Genomic DNA, 23,633 nt, shown 5'->3' on the forward strand with positions numbered 1-23,633 from the left:
AAGTTCAGAATTTAAACTGGAATTTTATACGCCAACCCAACTTAAGGGTATCCAGTCCTTCACATTATATAATGCGTTAGAGGTTGAAAGACCAATCCTTGCTGACACCAGTTTCTAGCATCCATCTTTGCACATCAGGTAAGCTCCTTTCCTCTCTATGGACTAGTTTTCAGACACAGCAACAGATGGTTTCACAGTTATTTGCTAGAGAAACAAGCCCTGCTACAAGAAAAAAGCCTTAGGTCCACTTCCAGGTTCTAGAGAATGCTACCTTAGAAGCCTACCTCTGGTCACCACAGGGCTGAACACTTCCCTCTTCGTCCTCTGCATTTTAGCAGTATTATTATTGGACAAACAGCACAGAGAATGGAAGCAGATTCCCATTCTGTGTTCACCAGGAATCAAGAGAACTTCTCTACTGAATCACAGTCACAAAAATGGAAGAAGTGAAGCACAGTTGCCAGAGTCAGATTAAATAATTCTGTTGCTGTTCTTCATTAGGGCCGCAGTTAGGTATAGGTACCTACCTGTTCAAGGAAACAACTGCAACCTTTTTCTCCTCCTCAAAATTCAAATCTCTGCTTCAAGGCAAAAAACCCAAGCACTTTGAAGTACACAGGACAGCATATTTTTAAAAATTACAAAAAACTAAAACTTTAGTCAAACAGTTAATTTTATACAGTTGCAAGCAATTTAAGTATGTCCTTAACATTTCAACATCAATGGTTCTTCAAGGTAAGAGTCAGGATAGCCCTGATCCATCAGCCCTAAAAAGAGCTCTTTTTCACAGTAAAAGACCAGCCTGGGGTTTTTCAGAAAAAAAATGAGAGTTATATGATCTGAGCAAAGCTTCACAAAATAATATTAACAAAGATTTTTACTTCAAAAGAAATACAAATGAAATGGAGTTCTATTCAGGAGCCTTTAATATTTTTTAAATTTATTTTTTTTAAACAGGCTTAAAATAGGCAAATGAAGAAAAAGTATGTGGATATTATAAATAACATAAATCAGATAAGCTTACACAGTAACACTACAAACACCCCAGTGGGGAAAGAATGCAGTACTAACAGCAACTATAAGCAGTCATCAAGCAATCAAACTTGCCTAATTCTAGGCAAAAATATTCATCCATCAAGTGTACGACTGCAACTGACAACAGGATTCTAGTCGGGCACAACTCACCCTATTGATAAGGTTCCTTTTCAGGAGAGAGGCCATTATTTCAACTATGCGCACATGAGGTTCCTCATCCTGCTTACAGTTAAAAATAAATACGTTATGTTTGCATACAGTGCTCTTCAACAGAGGTCTCAACAATGTTAACAATTTCTTACAAAACACTCCTGCGAGGTAGGTGTATCATCATCCCCATTTTACAAATGGAAAAGAGATTTGCGCAGTGTCTCACAGCTATTTAGTATCAGAGCCAGGAACACGGCCCCTGACTCTGTACCAAACCTCTTCCAGTAGGCAATGCTCCTTTTCAGGTTATGCTATTGCATTCAAAAAAGTTATTTTAAGACAACAGACATGTTTAATATTACAATATAGCATTTTGTAATAAAACAGGAATACAGTATAGCTCATCTTTGAGGTACCATTCCTCTCCTCTCCCCAACTCTTTTACCTGGAAATAACCAAAAAAATTATGGGCTACTGAAAAGAAGTTTTTAAAAATATGCACTGTTGCAGCAGATACACAAGTGACTGGAAATATTATGTTTCTGTTCGTAAAGAACATTTGTGTTATTTCTCTAGTGCCAACCTATAAGGGGCACTCGGACCATGCAAATTGTGTCATTTTAGATGGTAAGCAGTTGCACATCTTCAGTTTTGCAGTTTAGTGCCAATAACTCCAGTCAATCTCAGTAATTACTATAGATACCTTTCCCAAGCTTAGTATAATGGTGAACTGAAACCACTTCCCCCTACAAAGAGTCTTAAAACACTTTTGGAGCTACACATTCAGCTCCCACATCCACTAAGTGGGAGTCTTGATTAAGACAAACACATGTGATTTCAGGCTTTAACAAATTTCCATTTTCAAGTTTTACAATGAAGTGACTAACTCCTGTATTGGGACTGACAGAAGACAACTGAGACTTTGTTAAATTTGTTGGCAAAGTACAGTTGAGATCTGAAACAAAATAACCAACCCAGTTCCTCATGTAGGCTCCATGACTCACCACTAATATATTGGCATCTAATGTTTTAGAAGCTCCACCATTATAAAAGCTAAGTTCTGCTTCACTGCAGTGGTTCGTCCAAGGGAAAACTAACGGTTCTTCAGACGTCCCTGAGCTTCTGCTTGCCGCACCATGCATGTCCTGTTCTTTCTGTTCCAATTCAACAGCTAGCCGACAGAGAAATTCAAAAAAATCCCTTGCACGTTCTCTTACCTAAAGAGAAAGATCATAAGAGTACATTGTGAAAAACACAAGAGACTTCAGCTTTCAGAAATCTGACATAAAACTACTTCAGTTAAAAGACAAACATTTATCACAGACAAGTCTCAGAAATCAACAGTAAGTTACTGAATGCTGTAAGAACTCCTCTGCCCTCCAAAGCCAAGGTTTAGAGTAATTGCCATCATCAAAGGAGAGCTTCATGAGGAGTCAATATCAAAATCAATATTTTATTTCTAAAGAGATTCCCTACTTGGCAGCCACTGTAATCAGGTCAAGTAGTGTTTTTAGCTTAGAAAATAACTACCTTTGGTTGAGCTAAGCTCTCAATAAGATGTTCTTAAGTACGTAATAGCTGCATCTGCACTGATAAAATGGCCCAAAAAGCAGGGCACAAATAAATATCATACTTCATCCAGTGTTTCTCCTCCAGAAGGTGTGAATGAAGGACACTGCTCTCCAGCAGACTTTGCCATAGCCTTGAGGTCAGTCAAAGGCCTTCCTTCTGCAACACCATATTTCTGTAAGAGGAAAGTTACAAAGAGCGGGTTGAGCGAGATAAATCAAGTCTCCAGTACCGCTTCCAATGCGGACATCTCTTTAACAGCTTTGTTTTCTTGGATTCTCAAGCACAACGTGCAGGCTTAACTACCTATTGAATTTTATCCCAATATTGGGGGAGAGGGTATCTTTTATATCTGCTATTTAGGTTAAAAGTACATACATGAATTGTGTGTGTGTGTATATATATATATGCTGGGTAGAGAAATACATTAAGAGCAGCACCTAAGCTAAAGTACTAACATTCAAAACACTACCTTCAGCCTGATCTTTGCCTTGAGATTTTTTCCTACATTCTTGACACTCAGCATACAAAACTCAAGTGTCTTTGTAACTGAGGTTATATTGCAAACACCTCTGTATGTAGCTGTTCACACGAGGATAAACTCCATTTACTTTTCATTTGCAGAAAGACTACAGAAAATTATTTTTCACAAGTAGGAAAAAAGTAATTTCTCTACAGAACTCTGAAATCTCCACAACAGAGGAGTCCATTTTAAAATCAGAATTTTTGAAAAAGACAGAAAGAAAAAAAAAAAAAAGACAAAAACCCACAAGTACTCTACCTATTAAAAATAAACAATAAGTCCTCCCCCCACTTTTTCAGGACATACATTACTGCTGCAGACCGTGTTTTCAGAAAACAAGAAAGGCAAAAAAAAAATCTTAAAAACATATGCTAATGGACTCAGAACATGCAATTAACTATCTTCAATGACACGCTTAATCCTGAGACCTCCAAACACAAAGACCATACCAGAAACAGTCTTAAGAACTCATGTATACCAGCTAGTTATTCTGGATCACTGGAAGTCACATTATAAAATGTACTATTTATCATCTGTAATGTATTTTACAAGATAGATACACTTGTATGTGCATTACCATTTTTGACCTTGAAGATCTTTCCAAGGCACATCTCTAGCAATGGTAAAACATATAAATACTTCTCCCTCTGAAGATCAATACTTCACTATCACTAACAGATGAAAAATGTATTCAAATGGAAAACTTTGTTCTTTCCTTGGAACATCTGAAGACAGTGAAAACGCTGCAGTTACGATAAGTATTTTGAGAAAGTAAGAGCTGATGCTATACTGTCAAACTCTCAGTTACACGCATTCCAGAAATGTTGATGACCAGGATTAAGACACATACTCATTACTGAGGCTTTTTTGACTTCAATGTCACTACCCACTTGCTGTGGATATGCAATTAACTACCATAATAAGTAATTTATTACAGTCTTCAGAATTTAAATATACTGAAACACATTTACTTCAGCCTCTCAATCCCTTTCTCTAAAGCAAAATATTGGCAATTTAAGAACACTAAGAAAGATGTGAAGAAGTAAGTGCTCTGAAACTGCTGAAAATTAAATCCTAATCTTAAAGATTTTTCCAGACTTCTCTCATCAAAGCAAGGCATGAGAGAATAAAACTTTCTTAATAGGGTCAACTACGTGCATTCTTTTAAAGGACTTTGCTTCTCTTCATGCAATTCAAACTTAATTCCAATTATCCAGAGCAGTGACTTACAATCTGTGGCCCACAGATGCTGTACTGACATTTCTATACATCCATACAAATGCCATGAAAGGGGGGGAAAAAAGGTAACAGTGACTTAAGATTATTCTTTCTAAAATTCTGTATCATGGCCCATAATATTTTCAAAAACATCAGGTGGTAAAGCAACTAAAGAAGTCTGGGGGGCATTTAACTTGCTGACTTCAGGGGAAGAACTGGAATTTCTGACAGAAAAAGAAGATCCAAATAGGAAATGCTACAATCATGTTCTGCTTCTTAAACACTTATTTGCCTGCTGGCAATGTGCCATCCCACTTTTGGTTTTGCAGCATTTCCTTATTTAAAATTCAGTTGACACTCGCAGTGTAGCATCTGAAGGGTGATTCATATTAGCAGAAACCGCTAGCATCTGAGTTTATTCTGCTCAAGACATACTTAAAAACAGGCAGGAGGTACAATCATGCCTGTTATGAGGCAGAGAGGCTAATCAGGAAAGCAGACTGTTTCATGGGCAGCAGAAAGCTTTTCAGTAGTCTTTCTGCAAATGAAAAGGTATAAACAGCTAAAAGGCCCACACTGAGTTGTGCCATCAGGCTTGAGAAGGCAAGCAGAGGGAGTATCTTTAACACTTTACATATGGGGTTAGCAAACAGAGCTAAGCTTTTTATTACAGTTAAGATAAGTAAGGTAAGATTTACATGTAGAGAGAATTAAATCAATGGAGCATCACAGTTACAGCACTAATCACTAAATTTTGACTTTGCTTCACAATTCTGCAGTCAGGCAAACAATTTATAGTACCTGATGTGAAGAGTTCCATTTTCAATGATTAAAAACACATCAAATAGTGCTCTCCACTGTTAAATCTACCATTTCATAAGCCAAGATACATCAGCAGTAAGTTACATTTTCAAATTGTTCAGTGTCCAATATTAAAACAAACTCTTTCAGCACTTACTCTCTCTCGAAGTCTTGCATCATACTTGATTTCCAAATCTTTGCAAAACTTATTTTTTCCTAGAATTGTGGCAGCAGTCTAAAAAGTGAATATACAGGCACATCAATGGGCTGTTCTCTCATGGGATAGCTAGACCGTCTTACAACACCACAGCCAATATGAATCACATTAGTAGTACCCAACAACCCAAACAAACAAGATTAAAATTTTTTCAGCTAGTAGTGTCTGTCAGAGTTGGATATATGGCCTGTGTCAGGCCATAAAAGACAGAAAAGCTGCAATCTTCTGAAAGTTCTTTCACAATTTAAAGTTCAGAACAGTTGAAGACACTTAGCACCCATGAAAGGTAGGCAGCAAGATGCATGGCAGCAGCAGGATTTACTGGGATAAAAGCCACATCTTCTCTTGAGTATACTGGTACTCACAAAGCAATCATGCCAACACGTTCTTTACATGTAGTACGTGAGTCAGACTCACAAGCAGTATGTTCCTAAAAACCTATCAGTTAATCCACTGCAAAAAACATAGCATCTAAAAATTAAATTACTTTCTGGCAAGTGCACCTCAGAAATCAAATATTACTGAAGCAGTTGAGAGGCAGAAGGCAACATAGTGAAATGTCAGCCTCAATGTTATGATGGAGAAATGCACTGGATGATACACTCAGGAAAAAAAAAAGAATTTAGCTTATTGTATTCACCTGCCTTTTGATAGCATAGCCAAGAGACAGAGAAAACTCAAAGGGCATAGTTTGCTTTTAACAATAGTCTGGATGTCTTGAGTTTTCTGCTATGTATCTTTTTATCTTCCAAGGAAGCATGTGATTTTGGGAGTGGAGGGGGGGCAAGACAACTGATCAAGAGGAAATTCTGATAGCACTTTGGAAAAAGTATTGCCTAATACAGGCTCTAGTGTGTTGGATATTATACAACTGTCTGGCAGCCACAGCCAATAATGGAAATTAAAGGACAGCTAACCTGCTCTTGTTCTTATACGCACCAAAGTGTGAAAGCTGTACTGGATTTGCATACAGTTGTGACTCGTAATATCAGCTGGAAGTCTTGAGCAAATGTCTATAACCAACTGAACTGTCATTCAAAGAACTAATTTTGAAAAGCCTCCTTGGATTCTGGCAAATAATAAGCAGTCTTGTTGTACTAACAAGCTTTTATGACCTATTTAATGTATTGCCTAGGAAAGGCTTTATGTTGTAACTTTAAATATCTATCATAGAATAATGTAAAAATTCAGATAGGGTTGAACCAATTTCCTTGTATATATGAATAGCACAGTTAATTGTATGATTGCATCCTGAAATTTCTCCAGGACTGATATCTCATTCAGTACATAGCACAGACAACATTCACCTACTGAGCACTAATTCATACCCCAAACTGTAAACAAAAATGAAGCTTCATTTACTGTGCTGAAACCAAAATCTGCTCTGAAGAACTGATTAACTTGCTCACATCTTTTCCACACCAACCATTACTAGAACACCACCATGCTTCAGGAACGTTACCACTTTATACATGGAAAAGACTCAAAGATTTTCTCTCATTCTTCTCAGGGCCCAGCCTGTCCCAGTCCTGAACCTACCTTCAGTACTGCAGAGTTCTTGTCCCAGTGGCATGAGTGGGCCCCATATTCCCCTGTAGACTCTGGTGTTATGCTCTGTTAAGCTTAGAAGTCTTACGGAGTTATGCCCTGTTCACACCCCATCCCAGTCTGCCCAACTAGTCTTTTTTTATTTTCACATTGCAGGTCTCCCTGCTCTCTTCTACACTGCTAATTTCTGGAGCTAGTCTTTGACCCTCCCTCGCAGGCTTATTCTCTCAAACAGGCTTCCCTGCAAAGCCTCTCTCTGCATTTACTATACCTGCTCACTTTGCATCTCCTTTAGCTCTCAGAACTCCTGCCCAGCTAGTACAACTCTCTTTGCACACATCCCAGTTTTCTCCTATCCTGTTCAGGCTTGAACATTCAGCTGTCAGCCACAGGCAGTAGCCAGAGGACTGCGTACCAGTCCTAGTTCCAGTAACCAGTACATACCCCAACTACAGCTGATGGAGGAGACATTGCAAGGAAAACTAAACTTTACCCCTAACAGTTTCTTTAAAAACAATTTTTTCCTGTTTTGCAAGGGAACTTGTACATTCCTCTCATACTTGAGCTATGAAGGATCAGCGTAGTAAAGGACAATTCTTCATAGATTTGCAGCTGCCAAAAAAGGGAGTTCCAAGCAAATGGAAACTGCAGATTTACACATCTTTGGAAAAGCTTCCACAAAGTCTGAATAGCTTGTCAAACAAATGGCAAAACACATTGCCTTTATGCAAAGGACAAATTCAGGTCTGTCTTCTATGTTATGAGAGTGCAAATGCTTCTCATGGAAAAGGCTGTCTCTAATATAAAGCCAAAAAATATAAAGCCAAAAAATATAAAGCAACCTCACTCTCAAGCAGCTGAGCACTCAAAACCAATTCCCCTAAGGCAGGCACACAGCACAGACAGTCTTATGAATATTATAAAGCACTATTAATGTTTTTAAATATAATCACCACCATTCACACACTTAAAGTAAGTGACTTGTCAGGCAGCTACTACGCATTTTAAAAATATCTCATTATTGCACTCCTCCCTTCCTCTCTAGTTCGTTTTCTGCCCAAGTGGTGCTGCTAAAACAGCTTATGAGACTGTGCTGCAAAACTGATGAGCAATGTTGATAATATATGTTTTAAGAAAAAAAAGGAAGATTTATGCTAGATTTTGTTCATCTGGTTTACAGCAAGTCTTCACAGACTTTTGTGTCAGGACAACAAGAGCAAAAACCAAGCAACCAGCAGGGCTATCAAGAATTGCTTCGTAGTTTCAATCACATGAAGGCTACATATCTCCTGAAATCACAGGAGACAGAACTAAGGACAGGGCTTCCACAGGAGACACAACCTTCCTAGAACAGCTGATCTATGCCTCTACCTTTAAAAGTTCCATTTCCCTAATTTTTTTGTGTATGTTGTAATCTTGCACACAAAATCATATGTAATTCCATTCAGTAATTAACATTTTTTCCTCTTTACTTAACCTATTAAAATAGTGCATCAAGGTGACAGGTGTGCTATTACATTCCTGCCAAAATCCAACCTCTCTGCACATTTAATGATCCCTGTACTGACTTTACAGCAAAACTTGATCTTGCCTATATTGGTCTGCATTCCTCAGAAAAACACAGTATATTGCCACAACGCATAAGACAGTACAACAATATCACAGCCAATTTGTTTTGTTTCTTCAAAGAAAAATTGACTTCACTCTGTGTTACCTCTAAGTCCTGATTACTCCTTTAGTGAGAACCTATGCACACTTAAAATAACGGCAAATCCATAAGAACAACACTGCGTGACATCCTGCAAAGCAAGCTGGCCTTCATCGCTTCCTAACTGAGCTGTTTTCACTGAAATTTCCTTACTCAGAGGCCTTCTCGAATTCTAGACAACTCAAACTGTAGCTCTAAGTCCATCAAAATAGCTTTTGGCTCTCCATCATTGTATTATTTTTGCATCTTCAACAGCAAATAAATGCCAAATTCTGAAGCTAATATTTACATTCAGTTGACTCAAGAAGCACTTGCCTGCTTTGCTCGAAGGAGGTCACTTGAAAAGACATGAGTAAACTTCACATTACTGAGAAATAACCCAGCAGCATCTGCTTGTCTGAAACCAGTTGCAGAGAGCGGCTCATCCACTCCTTGACCTAGAAAATAAAAACCCATCAACATTAAGACATGCAAATTTCAGATCATTTAGCAGCTGAACAAGCATGGCAGCAATAAAGAACCGTCTCAGTGATAATAAAGTCACACAAATTGTATGAAAAAAGGGAGTACAGGCTAGGAAGACAGAAGGATCATTATTGATGATATTTATACTAATGTATACATACGACAAATTTAAACGTAAAACAGAGGCCTACATTTTCTAAATGTGAGTAGTCATTTCAAATCACTTGTCTTCTTCAGAATGGTCACTGGTACGCTTCCTGCAAGAGGAATCTCACAACTGAAACTCTATAAACAGATTTGTTGATTGTAAATAAGAAAAAAGACAATACAACTGAGATACTGATGTTGATACTAAAATACATATATGGAAAAAACATGCACATCGGGAGGGTCAAGTCCCGAGAACTATGAAATGCCTTCTCCTCCCCATTCCCTAACGTTGACAATGCCTTGAAGAAATGAGGTAACAAGAAGGGATTCTGTGTAATGTGGAAAGCAGCACACACTCTTTGCCAAAGACACAGTTTCATAAGAATTTTACAGCTGATGTAAACACAATCTGTTGTGGTCCCTTCCTCTCTGCTACTCCACCTTGCACATTGACACTAATGCTCATGCAGCTGCACAGTGAGCATGTTGATGGAACAAACCTAGCTGAAAAGCAGCAACCCTTCCAAAAATTGTCTTCAGCCAGAGTAGTCTGTGAAACTAACTGGCCACAGAGCTCTAGGACGGCGCTGAGAGAACCAGCACTTTGGTAACCCAACTTGAATGAAATAGGTGCGCTCCTGTCATAGCTCAGAGTCTGTAGGAGAACCAAGAACTGTGGCAAGAGGGACAAACCTGTAAGAAATTGCTACGTCCACACTTGTATCACCTACTTTACTTTTGTAGGTAGTAAAAGCAGAGAGCATGCAATTCTCATCAGATCCAGAACAACGACAAAAATAATTTTCACCAAGCAAATACACAATCATTTATATGCTTCCAATAGTGAAAGACAGGACACCAGAAGTCCAGAACTTGAGTTCTAAGCACCTTGTCTATAATTCAGCCATGTGAGACCTCAGACTCCACCATGCTAGTATAGGTCTTATACCTCTCAAAACACAAGGCAATGTTCACTTTCTATACTGGAGAGGGGAGAGGAACCTCTACATGACATTTGACACAGAGGGCTAGGAATTTAAAAGGACATCATTGGTACTTTTAAGAACATAAAGCAGTGGAATATTCCTTATTCATTTTATTATGAACACAAAGCCATGTTGCAAGAACTGTAAATTGCACTGTCAAAACAGAGGCAGGAAAATCTGGAAGCACGATTCTTCCTCACAGCACATAGCATTGTATAAAGTTTATTTATTTGGAGTACAATCCCACTAGGTTCCTTGTAGCAGTAAGCCTCAGTTTTCCTACAACAGACATCCCAGCAGCTCAGCGTTTTCAGTTCTGGGTGTACAAGTCAGCAGTCGCTAAGGAGAATTCTTGTTTTAAACGTTTTGTCTAAAGACTGCCTTCCTATAAAGAGCTGGGATTGAACAATTCAAGCACTTAAACAATCTTTACTTTTCATTCTTTCTTGCTCTAGTGTAGGCTTTTTTTGCAAGTGACAGACTACCTTCTTAAGGGAATAGCCTCCTTTATAACATGACCTTTATTCGTCCTTCTGCAGCTCCTTACCAACTCCATCGTACAAACGTTCACCTGGCTGGTTCTTCACCAGAGCTTCAGCTCTCACTTCTCATACGAGCCTCAGAAGCCCCTTTCCCAGGCTTCAGGCTACGGAGATGTAACACAGTGCTATGGGACGCTCTGGCATCCTTAGTAACAGGTGCTGCTATCACTTTACTTGATCATGGGTAACTTTTTTTCCCTGTTTGGAAAAAGGAACTATTCTAATACTCCTGTTGATACCAGAAATGCATCACTATTTGTTGATATTCTGTGGAGACTGACTTAGAATCTTTATAGTTCTCTAAAGCTATCAAGCTAACATCTTGGCTTACAAGTGAAGTCTCTTAAGGCTGACAATATTATTCTGTAATAATATTTAACATTTCAGCAGTTGGCACAGGATTTCACATTTTGCAGGGGAGAATAATTTTCCACGTCTTAAGAAGCTAGCAGAATAACTAATACTAACCTTGCAGTATCTTGTCTTTGTTGTATCTTGTTTCTCCACTGAAAGAGATTATAAACAACAAAAAAAAAGCTCACAATAATTTTACTGAATGTTCAAAAACATTATTACATTAGATACCAACAGAAGACAGCAGAGTCTGGAGTGTGAATATGAAAAATGAGATACAGTACAGCACTGACTCTTTTCAAAAAGATGTATTTGAAGACTTTACAATAAACCAAAAACATTTTCAAGTAGTCAACCCCGATCATGCTGTCAATACTTACTGAGACAAACCTACCTCAAATAAAAGGAAGGGAAGTAATTTCTTAAATTTATCATATATGCATTATAATTTATCTATTACAACTACAACTGCATGCTGGAGAGAAGGAAGTTGCATGAAGACTCTGGAGCCCTCTTATGAAAAGTGTGCACTAGCCAACTGGACCTCTGCACTTTAGAGGGAAGCCAATTCAAGATATTATCAAAGACAGCAGCAAAGCAGGCTGCATACCTTGAAGTAACACAGCATTATGAAGCCAGAGCTGTAGAAAAACTACTAGAATGAACATCACCTTCTACAGGAATTAGAATATTCTATCCTGAAAACTATAATTGATGGCATTTCAAGAGAAGAGCAACCAAAACCATGTGCAGATTTATTCAGGAGGGAAAATCTAACAGCTGAACTTGGCACGAACAAAGTTAAGCATGCTGACTTTGTTGAGACTCCTTACCTGACTGAAATGTCACGTGCTTAAGTTTTAGCAGTACTAAGGCCAAGTGTGCTGCTCGGTTTTTATACAGAGAGCTATCAACACTGTTGTGCAGAAATCCTCAAGATGAGTCCCAGATTGGTAACTGATCACAGAAGGCCAGTACTTTTAAGATAAAACACTGTATTTTAGTATGCTTTAAACTCTTTCCTGCACAGTGGGCAGCAATTTAATTCGTCAGGCTCTACCCACTTCCTGACAGCTACTTCCAACCTCCTGAAGAAAATGCAGCAGGCTGGATGGAGTCCATCCTGCTGGTCATATACTCGACTCAGGGAGGAAGAGCAGAATGTGCAGTTTTCCAAGTAGCCCTGAGATACCACAGCATACGCAAGCACAATCTGATGGACAAACTCCCACCCATTTGCTGGTGAATGAACTGGAATCTTTCTGATGTGTCTTCAAGAGTCCCACCCGAAGATTTCAAGTTCAACAAATTGTTTCATGCTCACATGTTTTCTAGCTGATGTAAAAGTTAGGCTGCAACTACAGCACCAAGTTAGCAGATCCAGGTCTTTAAGAGAAGTCAAGAGTAACTCTTAACAGGAGGAAAAATCAGAAAAAAAAAAAAAAAGAAGTAGTCATTGCTCCAGTTGCACTGATCAAGTATTAAACTGTATTATGCTAAAGGAGAAAGAAAGTTTAGCTTTTGTAAAAATTACACAGTTAACCACTGTCAAGTACAGGAAGCTGGAGTGACTCAGTCTAGTTCACCACAAATCTTTGTCATTATCCACTGTAGCTTAAAGAAAAACCTCACCTATTCTAAGTCACAAAAGCCAGTTCTTTAAAATTACACAGTAGAAATGTTAGACTACCATTCCTAAACGAGCTCTTTGCCCCACCAGAGAGCTTCTGGCAGGATAAAGGTCTTATGAGGAGTCACCTAAGAGTTCACAAATAGCGCTCACTAACGTTATGTGTAACCCCGTACTCACTACGCCGACACGGCTTGACTTGTCTGGTTAACCAAAGCACACTAGGACAGGCTCACCTACCCAGCCAGGCCTAGTAACCCCCTAGGCAGTACCCAGACAGCCCCGCCGGCCCAACCGCCTCCCCGCCGGTGCCGCTGCCGAGGCCGGGGCACCCCGCCTCCCTCCAGGGCCAGCCCAGCGCTCACCCCGCCCGCCGGCTCCCTCACGGCGCACCCCGGCCCGCCCGCCTCACTGACTGACAGGAGCCCCTGAGGGAGCCGCGCGCGCCTAACGGACCGCCCCGGCGGGGGGGGCGGGGGGAGCGGAACTCCGCTGACGTCAGAGCCCGTCCCGGCACGGGCGGGGGGAGGCAGCGGGGAGACGGGGGAAGGGCAAGGCCCGGCACCGGTGGGACTGTGCCGCGATACTCACTGCCGGACGACGGTTAGCCCGAAGCGCACCATGGCGCGGCCGCAGAGGTGCGCGCAGGCCCCGCCTCGCCCCGCCGCCGGCACCTCACGCCCGCACTGCGGCGCCCGGCCGCCCCGCGCCCGCCGGTGATGTCACGGCCCCGCCCCGGCGCGGCCGTGGGAGGAGGCGGGGGGGGGGGGGCAGACCCCGGGTCGCCGGGGAACCGCGTTAAAACGGGTGCCGGGACTGGCTGTTCGCGGAGCTCCTGCTGGCGCGGGTGGGGGCGGTGCTGGGGTGGGTTCGCGGGAGGTTCACGTCCCGCGCGGAAGGGTCCGGTGCGTTCCGCACCCCACAAATAAAAGAGGTTTGTTCAGCGCAGCTGCAAAGCCGCTGTCTGCGGGGACTGTCCCAAAAACTTCGCTGCATCCGCTCCGAGAGCTCGCGTGAGGCCGCGGAGGCGCTCAGGAGCGCGGTTACCTGCCCGCTTTCCTGAGGGGTGGCCTTTTTCCACACGAAGGATGTCTGCAGCTGCAGCGCACGGATTCACCGTCTTAATATTTAGCAGAGACCGTGGGAAGAGGTGCGAGTTTGCTCTGCCTGTGGCTGCCGGTGTGCGCAGGGCACCCACCAGCCCTAAAACCCTATATATTTAGAATATTCATTTTTAAAAATTAAAGGGAAGGTATGTCCAGTCTGAACCATTTTTTAAGGTCTCAAGGTACATGTTGAGAACAAGTCCTGTGAGGAGCGGCTGAGGGAACTGCGGTTGTTTAGCCTGGAGAAAAGGAGGCTCGGAGGAGACCTTATCGCTCTCTACAACTACCTGAAAGGAGGTTCTAGTGAGGCAGGTGTCAGTCTCTTTTCCCAAGTAACCAGTGATAGGACGAGAAGAAACTGCTTCCAGTTGTTCCAGGAGAGGTTTAGATTGGATATCAGGAAAAAATTTCTTCACAGAAAGGGTTATCAAGCATTGGAACAGGCTGCCCAGGGAGGTGGTTGACTCACCGTCCCTGGAGGTATTTAAAAGACGTGTAGATGTGGTGCTTAGGGACTTGGTTTAGGGGTGGGCTTGGCAGTGCTAGGTTAATGGTTGGACTTGATCTTACAGGTCTTTTCCGACCTGAATGATTCTATGACTCTATGTTCTTATTTTACAATTATAATCAGATGCCTTTCACCTTAAAACATTAGTTTTCACATAATCTCATGATTCTGGGACCAGAGAGTTGAGTAAGTTTACCTCATTGCAGAAGACATAATATTTGATGATGTTCAGTCTTGTTACGTCAACTAAATTAAGAACACTAATCAGCTACAGGGCTTTGCTCAGAGTAATATCAATAGTTGGATAAATTACACTAATTACAAGTCAATTAAAGGTCTTGGATGCCAAATCATACCCCAGAGTAATCATCGGCAAAGATGGAAGCCGTTCCAAAGCAACGGTTTTAGATGAGCTGTTTACAAGGCAAAGCAGTGTGTGGTGTGGGCATCCACAACGCAGACATGCACAACCAGCTGGGCCATGCTGGCCTTGTGTGGCAGAAGTCCATCTATTTTCTGAAAAATGGGACAGATTGTCATCTTCTTCTTCAGGTCCTGTTTACCCAAATCATTTCAGCTCCTGGGATCTAGATGGGAGACTGGTGGAACACAATTTTGGGGTCCATAGTCTTGGGATGGGTGAGCTTCGCACTAAGACAGTTGCAGATTGATTTATTGGACAGAGGCCACTTTTGCTCTGCAGCCACCATCATACTTGGGAAATAAGAAAGAGAGGAATTAAGGGAGTCGGGGGGAGAGAGAAAAGCAAACCTACCACCTACACACACTCTGTATCACAGGGTTGTTTTCAAACTCAGGAGTAAAGCTGACATCTGAGAGCTAGATACAATAAATCAGGTCTTCTCTTCTGCTTAGCAGTGTTCTTTCTGGGCCAGCTGACAGCAGTTGTGGGAAGAGAAATACAAGGCATATCTGCATTTTGTAGTTCATACTTGTTGCCTATGCATAAGCTGCTGGGTGAGTAAGGGGATTCTTCTTTCTGTTGCTAGGGTTTGACATTTAGACTCACTTTCCCTAGCGAGAGTGAAAAAGCAAAGCAAAAAAAAAAAAAGTCTTACAAAAGTAGAAATGTGTTTTGCTGTTCCTTCCCCACTTCCCGTTTTTGAAGATTCATGAAAAAAAAACCACACGTACATCTCGGCAAACTGCAAAGATACAGCATAGAAGATATTTTCCTGAACACAGAAATACAACATTCATGTCAGGAAAGGTCCTGCTGGCCAGAAATACTAAGGATTCAAAATGGTTGCTATTTTAGGAAATTAACCATAAACATTTGGTCAAATCATTACTCTTATTGATGTAGAATACAATCACAGGTAATACGTATCTTATGGTTGCAAAAAGCAAGGAAAGAAATGGGAAAGTCACTTAAGGGTGAATAAAAATATGCAAGGAGCTCTAATAGCACACAGAAACTGAGAAAATAGCATTTAAAATTAATATTTTAATCATTTTGCTAATGGTGATTTCTAATAGACAATGAGAGCAATGACCCAATTGGTATTATTAAATAATAGCATTATGAAATTACTGCTGGTAAAATGGACAAAGTAACAGAAGAAGCAGCCGCAAATCAGAAGCTAAAGTTTTATGGATTACAGATAATCTGATTAACCAAAATATTAGTTGGTCAGATAGCTGAGTGTATTTCCTTTAGGGTTTCACAACTGGATGGAATAAAGGCTATCTAAAAATGGGAGAAATTCCTCTGGGTTGCCCAGAGATCTGACCTAACTTTGAAACTGGTTTGTGCTTTAACACCAAACACATTTTTAATGAAGACTAAAACATAAATGAAGACTAAAACATAATTTGTTTCATTTGATAGCAGTTTAAAACATGCTAAATTAAACATTTAATGCAATGGTGGGTCTGTTTCGTTCCCTTTTTATCTTCCTTTGGCAGTGTGGTATGACGCTGTATTTCTGCAGTGCCTTGCCTCCACAGGTTTCAGAACTGACATTTTCAAAGGGTGAGACTAGTGACATGTCTAGCCTTTAAATGAGCCAGTGCCAAATGACTCAGCTCTGACCTATTTCTATTGTATCACCATTAAAAACAACTGTGTTTTGCTATGACGATAAGACCCCAGCTGTGTTTCAAGCATGTTTTAGAAGGACAAGAAACAGATGTGAGCCAACACTGTTAGCGTCTATATTCTTATAAGTTCATGGTTTAATGCAGGTCCCTTTGCAAAAGTGACAGCCCTTCGGGCAAAGTTTTAAAGAGACTTTGTCTGAAGTTACACGGTTTGGGTTTGTGAGAAAACAGCTCGAAAAAGGTGCAGCTTCTGACTTACAGCCTTGTGGTCTGGCTACTAGATCGTGTTTCCCTTTTCCATTGTTTAGTCCTCTTATCTTTGCTCCTGTCTCCTTCATCTTTATAGCATATGCACATTTTTTCCTGAGCATTAAAATTCTCACTTTTAATTTCTTCCTCCTCAGTGATTTCTCTGATCTGCTGTAGCACATCACGTCCGTCTGTCTTCATGAGCCTATTTTTTAAACTGACCCATTGAAGCAACATGTTTTTAAAGCACAACTGCTAGCACAAGCACTATTCCTCACCAGATAAGGAATAGTATTTTGAAGAAGTCATCTTAGGAAAAAAAAGCTTTTGTGGAGCTGGAAATTAAACATAGTTGAATGAGAAAATTTTATTCTGATAAAAATTTTAAACTCGATTCTAGTAAATTCATCATCATATGGATCGCATATCACTAACATCAGACAATATCATCAAGCCAGGGAGAGTTATCTACTCTCCATGAAATAACAGTTGGCAATTAGGAACACAAAACTGAAATCATCAGCTGGGCTACATTCCCTGCAGCCCACTTGTCATTCAGGATCTGTTCTTGCTTCCTGCTCTTGCAAGTTCACCAGCCCAGCAGAAACCTAGGAGAAATTTATTCCTCTTTTTCCTCCCTGACTCCTCTCCCTGCATAATATGCCTCTAAAGGATGTGCTGGCACAAAGAAATTCATAACTTTATTAAATCCAAGCACAGAAGTTGCGCTATGTCCAGTTCTCAAACTGGACAGGCTGGAGAACACAGTTGTGCAATATCTTTGCAGCAACTACAGCAATTGCTTTCATGGAAAAGGAACTTCACGAAAGTGTTTAATTATTTTTAAGATGGTTTTCAGTGTGATATTCTGGCTGCAAACAGGAAGCAGAGCCAGCCCCTTGCGACTGTCCCACTGCACAGAAGCCCTTCCATGCTTCTGCAGCAGCACTTGAGACCCATTTGCCCAAACCACCAAGTGTAAAAGTTCAAGTCACAACTGCAGGCTTTATGGTTGATGAAGGCATTCAGGTGAGCTGTGGGAGAAGTGACAAGGTTCAGTGAAACATTTTACTTTCCAGAAGGCTAGGAAACCCCAGGCAGCTCCTGGAGATGCTCCAGGAATAGCTGCAGCTGTAGGAGTTACGTTACCGTCATCTAGTGGTCCTCCTGCAGTCTGCACCCTCGAGTTTTACGGTCCAATTTTAGTCAGTTCCCATTCAACAAGCTTTGCGCTTTGCTTAGATGACATATGTAATCTATTGCTCTGGTGGTCCATCATGGAGAATCACGTTCAAATTCTATGCATTCCTGTTGCAAATTTCTATAACGTTAGGCTGAGCCTTAATACCTAAACTTGGGAAACTAAATAATACCAACAGGGCACTCCAGAAAGATCAATACTTTGTCGTGTGTAAGTAGCAAATCCAAAGAAATTGAAATAAAAAACTTCTTTGGAGAAGCAAAGAGGTTGAACTTGAGGAAACTGGAAAAATTGAGAGACATGTTTGTTCAGGGGTGCTGGGTAACAATCCTGAATTCATTCCTCATCCTCCAGCCAGTTATGTCCCTCTCACAGTTTTGTTCAAGTTCTGAAAACCCTGGTCATCGAAAAGGTCAGTCTATTGCTCTTCAGGGATGCTTGCTAGTCTCCCACCAGGCAAACCAGAATTTTTTCTCTAAGAAGCATTACCAAGTAATCTGAGGAGCCGCAGCCCCAAACGTGGCCAGTCTGCTGACCTTTCTCTCTCTCCTTCACCGCTCTGTCCTAATTCTTCTTGTAGTTTCTGCATGTTACATTTTGGAAGAGCTCAAATAACATCCCAGTTTATTTTTAGAGAAAACTCAATAGCAAGACAGGAATATCACCACATCATGTCCACAGAAGGACAGACATTTAAGGAGACAGGCATTTTCCTCTTTTTATTTTCCTTTTATTTTCTTACTGTGCTTTGCACCAGCTCCTTTCTCTCTCCCTAGCAGGCTGCAGCAGAACTCAGAGCAGGCCCTCATGCAGACATATTGCATAAGATGCTCATACCTAAATGTAAATACGTCAGCTTTACTCAGCTTGTAAGCCTAACAGGTCTCAATTTAACGTATCCGCTACGGAGGGATGCCCTTCCCCTCGGTGCACCTGAAGCCCATGCCGAGCGCTGGCCTGATGTTCTCCCTGACAAGTGTCCGTACTAAGACCCCCACAATTTTCACTTGTCCCCTGGCAGCATCAGCAGTATCATGAGCTGCCACGCACTCTTTTTGGTGTAAAAATATTGTGGTACCTGCGCTCCTGCGGCTGCACACAGCTGAAATGCAAATCACCTTTTAGAACCCCTTTAAATACAACATTATAGTAAGGAAAATGAAATAGTGTAGGGTTTTTTTAATATTTCAATGAGGTACAAAGTAACCGTGGTACAGCCAGCTTTCTCCAAAGATCTAAAGGGATCCCCAAAGTCTTTTTTAAAATAAACTTTCCCTTAATTGGGAGAAATGATTCAGTGTGCTGTGGGGGGCAAAGAAGTAGAGCATAGCCTGTTTCCCTTTGTGCCAGCTGGCTGGCTTTGATTTGCAAACAGCACAGAGAAGGCTCTAACACAATTCTTTAAAAACTGAATGCAACTACTCTGTGCCTGAAAGTGACCGCAGAAGGGTGTGAAAGTGTTATCAGCGATAGTCGCCTGCATGAGCAAATGCATACTCTTTTCCTGGCCTGTTTCTTCGCCGTGAAAACATTAAAATACACCTTTTCTACCTTATCTACATTGCCATTAAGCAGTCCGTGTGTTTGATAGTGCGTGTGAGGTGCCCTTCGCCTCTCTCGCTCTTTAGCCGTGGGATGTTTGCGTTACAGTATGTTTGAAAATGCTCATCGTTTATGCATCCTCCTGTGCATCCTTCCAGGCAGAGTATGGATGACTGATGGGCTTTGACCGCAGACAGTGAGTTCAGTGACCTAGGGAGTCCCGTGTGCTGATTTTAATAGGATAAGGCACTGATGTAATGCTCAAGCGTTAACACCATATTGAGAAAGACAGACTCCACACCTCTCATACCCCTTGGCAGCTAAATCCCAACTTTTCCTGCTGAAAAGAAGGAAGTGACTTGGCCAGACTTACCAGAAATGCTACCTGCCTTTGCATCAGCTTCGCATTTATTGATGTAACTGGTAATTTACAGTATGAGGCAAGAATGAACAGGCGTTGGTGAGAAAATTACTAAACCTATTGGAAGTCAACAGTGGAGCTCCCACTGTCTTCAGCAGGGACAGAATTTCATTCTGCTTGTGCTGGTTGCATTAGATCTGTAGGGCTTTTTGCTTATTTACAGCAGCACAGAATGAAGAGTGGCTACATAGTTCATAGAAAAATTGAAAAATACAGCAATTGCAGTGGAAGTGTTTTTGAAAAAACTCCTGAAACAAGCATTAAGGATGCCTTACTTGAAACACAAAGGAAAATTCCCAGCTTAGAAAGATAAATTGCATTTCTAGTCCCTACAGAAAGTTTTGGGGAAATATAAAATAAAACATAATCTAACTCGTATACTGAGATGGGAAACACCGAGCGATTGTGTGGTGTTTTTCTCTTCTGAAATCTCAATGCTAAAGCTTTCTTCTCTTTGCCTCCGCAGTTTTCTTGAACACACAAGTCAGTCCAGCATGCAGTTGTTTTAAAGCATGGTTTTGCTATGTTGTCCCTCCTTAAAATCCTCAGGCTGTCCTTATGTAAAGTATAGGATCATGATGGGCAGAAATTGTTTGCAGATGGTAAAAAGACAACAATACAGAACAGTTTCACAGGCCACATAATAATGGAACTTAACCCTATTGTATGTGGCTTCTCAGCATTCAGCCAGCTTTCTTTAAAGGAAGGGAACAGGCTGTTGTCCAATTAGTTTCAATTTTAGCTTCTGTGCCCTATATCCACTATTTCTGAAAACATGTATTTACTTAGATGACAACAGAAAATCTCTTTTCTGCTAAATCTAGATTCAGTAAAACCTCTTAAAACACAAAGCTGCAGAGCACATCCCTGCAGTTCCAGGAGGACTATTGGTGCCACTGTAGTGGGAAAGGAATTAATGACCTGAAACCTGAAATTAGGCTGGAGAGCACGCCTTTGAGCTTTAAACCACAAATGGAAGGTGTAAGAACAACCCTCACAAGTTCCAGTTCTTCATAGGCTCCAAATGCTACGAAATGCTGCAGATTGCTGGTCATGTTAAATGGTAGCCAGAGGAACACGAGAACTTGTCATGCTTTAAAATCTCCACCTTTGGTGCAAACAAACTGTGAAATATGAGGCTCACAAGTCACTTTGCAGGGAGAGACTTTGCCTTTGAGAGACTGCCTAAAGCCACAGCTCCCAGGTTTGTGTGATTATGACTAGAAAAGTCTGTATCTCCTGACTCACAACCTCATGATTTAGTTCATATCTCCTATCCCATCCTTGATTTTTTTCCTATTTGTTCGTATCTACTTCTTTTTGCTCGTATGTTTCTCCATTTTAGCAACATGTGTTTTTCCTTTTGAGTATTTTTCCTTCTCTCTGTTCATTACATCTTGGTTTTTTTTTTCCTTTTTTTTTTTTTGCTTTTATTTCTCTTCTGTGTTTTTGGCTGCATTATTCATTTTATGATGGTGTTACTTTTTCCCCAGTGTGTCTGCCCAAATACCTCTTCATTCTCTCTCCCCAGGGGTGCCTAAAGGCCTGAAACTCAGTAGAGGACTGCAACTGGATGGCAGTGGAGGCGAGACACTGAGGTCAGGCCAAGCATGTCCACATGGGAGGCTGGTCACTTCACAGCAAGCATCCATGAGCAGGGGACATGGAAGAGGGCGAGGGTGAGCATCCTGCCTCCTGGGCACAGGCTGAGGAAGGAGACCTGGCGCATGGAGGCTCCTTCCTTCCCTCTGGCTTCACCACAAAGCCCCCTCCTTTTACTCACAGTTTGCCCAAAGCTGATAGAAAAACAACAGACTTTTTGCAGTACCCTTTAAATGCAACAAGTAACTGAGTGGAGGCTTAAATAATATTTCAGTTAGTTGCAAAAGTGTGCACTCTGTGTACTTAAGAGGACTTTTCCACCAGCTCAATTTAATCTCCAAAGTGTTTTAATCCAGCAACTTACTGTTTTTAGGACTTTGCTCTCCTTAAATCTCACGGGACCTTGTCACAGAAGAAACATGCCAGAATTTGCCTATCCAGTAGACAACAAGCTGTTTTAGAGGAAAACTTGTTCTGCGACTGCAGCATTCAATAGTTCACATTTTATATGCCTGCTAACACCTTCTACCTAGGTAAGAGGCTTTAGAATCACGTCTCCTTTTGCACTACCTTCACACTGCATGAATAAAACCAAGATAGGCAAATTTAGGTCAAGGTGAGTTTATTGTCCATACAGCATACCTAATCCCGCCAAACCACTTTTCTTAGAACCATCTTTAAACTAGCCAAAACAACAGGTTATTAGTAAAAATGACAACACTGAACAAAGACGACCTTTTAAAAGGTAATCAAGACTACACTGTATCAGAGTCTTATCCATCAAAAACAATCTCGCATACTTTCTAAATACTTTTGTTTACACTGATAATGTCTACTACTGCACTTTCTAGCATCCCCTGACCGTATAAAGATCCACACCTCTTAAAAGAGCACGTTGTGAGAGAATAACGTTGACTTGATATGGCATCACACTTGATAAAGCAAAAAACACACAAAAAAAAAAAAGTCTGAGAACAGAAACTGTGCAACCAAGAGTGATTTCTGAGGTACATGAGAACATGGTAATAAACATAGTGGAAAAAATCCAGTGGCCAGGTGGTTTGTTGAGTAATTAAGAGCCATCTGATTATTCAAGCAGAAATCATCGATATTAAAATGGGTTTAATAGTATTTTTCTCTTTCACAAGCATGTTGGGACTACAAAATTGATTACAAGATGCTCCTACACTACAGTAATGGGAGAGAGGAGAAGATCATCAAAGTACCATCAATAGGAAGCTGAGAAACGCTTTTAGCAATGTGCCAATCCTTTGGCACTTGTGAAAGCATAATCAGCAACGTGTTTTTTTCAGTTAATCAATAGGAAGGTTTATGATTTCTGCAATTCAAGGAAAAAAATCTCACACCTCATTTTCAACAGTAGTATTCATTTTTTTAACATCTAAAGGAGTACTCTCCAGTATTTTAGTTTTGAATGCTCCTGTGAAAAATGCTTAAGTTCTGGAAGGCTTTCCAGACTTCAAATACAGTATGCTTCTGGGTGTAACCAGATGGCTGGCATTTTTTGATTACATCACTGCAGCCGAGGACACTCTTCACCCCAGCAGCCAACCGGGCAGACCTCCTGGGATGCCGCGAGGGACTGGGGCTACCGAATGACACTGCAACTCCCATGCCTGCTCCTCGCCCCTCCGCGCCCCTCCGACCGCCACACGAGGAGCTGACCTCGGTGGCGGACCTCACCCCCCTTCCCCATCAGCGCTGCAAAGCTCTGGGGGGGTGATACTGCAGGAGGGGATCCCTGCGTGGGACTGGGGCGCTGCAGGAGGTGGGACGAAGAGCAGAGGCAGGCACCCTAAATACTACTCCCGCCTGCACTCGACCTGCAGCACGGAGGGGAGCAAACCAGGCAGATGCGATGGACGCTGTGCCTGTGCTCACTGCAGGCAGCCACGCTGCCGCCCAGCATGTGGAGAGGGCATCCCACCACCTGGGGACCCTCTGGCATGTCTCCCCGTGAAGCCACGTTTGCTATCATAGGAGGGCTGTCAGGGAATGGTCTGATCTGTCATATATACACTGC

General features: G+C 41.4%; 1 protein-coding gene across 2 annotated transcripts; it reads right to left on the minus strand.

The window, feature by feature from the left end:
- Window positions 1–903: 903 nt before the first annotated feature.
- Window positions 904–13,597, minus strand: TIGAR (TP53 induced glycolysis regulatory phosphatase). 2 transcript variants are annotated; one of them, XM_068402209.1, is made up of 6 exons: window positions 13,488–13,597; window positions 11,381–11,418; window positions 9,085–9,206; window positions 5,454–5,531; window positions 2,819–2,929; window positions 904–2,402 (listed from the first exon to the last, which is right to left on the minus strand). In XM_068402209.1, exons 1-6 carry the CDS (start codon window positions 13,517–13,519, stop codon window positions 1,944–1,946), a joined length of 840 nt encoding a protein of 279 aa, XP_068258310.1. In that variant the 5' UTR covers window positions 13,520–13,597; the 3' UTR covers window positions 904–1,943. The 2 variants fall into 2 exon arrangements, with proteins under 2 accessions (XP_068258310.1, XP_068258311.1); XM_068402210.1 differs by lacking the exon at window positions 5,454–5,531.
- Window positions 13,598–23,633: the final 10,036 nt, after the last annotated feature.

The sequence above is a fragment of the Nyctibius grandis genome, chromosome 5, assembly GCF_013368605.1.
Source record: "Nyctibius grandis isolate bNycGra1 chromosome 5, bNycGra1.pri, whole genome shotgun sequence".
Classification (NCBI taxonomy): Eukaryota; Metazoa; Chordata; class Aves; order Nyctibiiformes; family Nyctibiidae; genus Nyctibius; species Nyctibius grandis.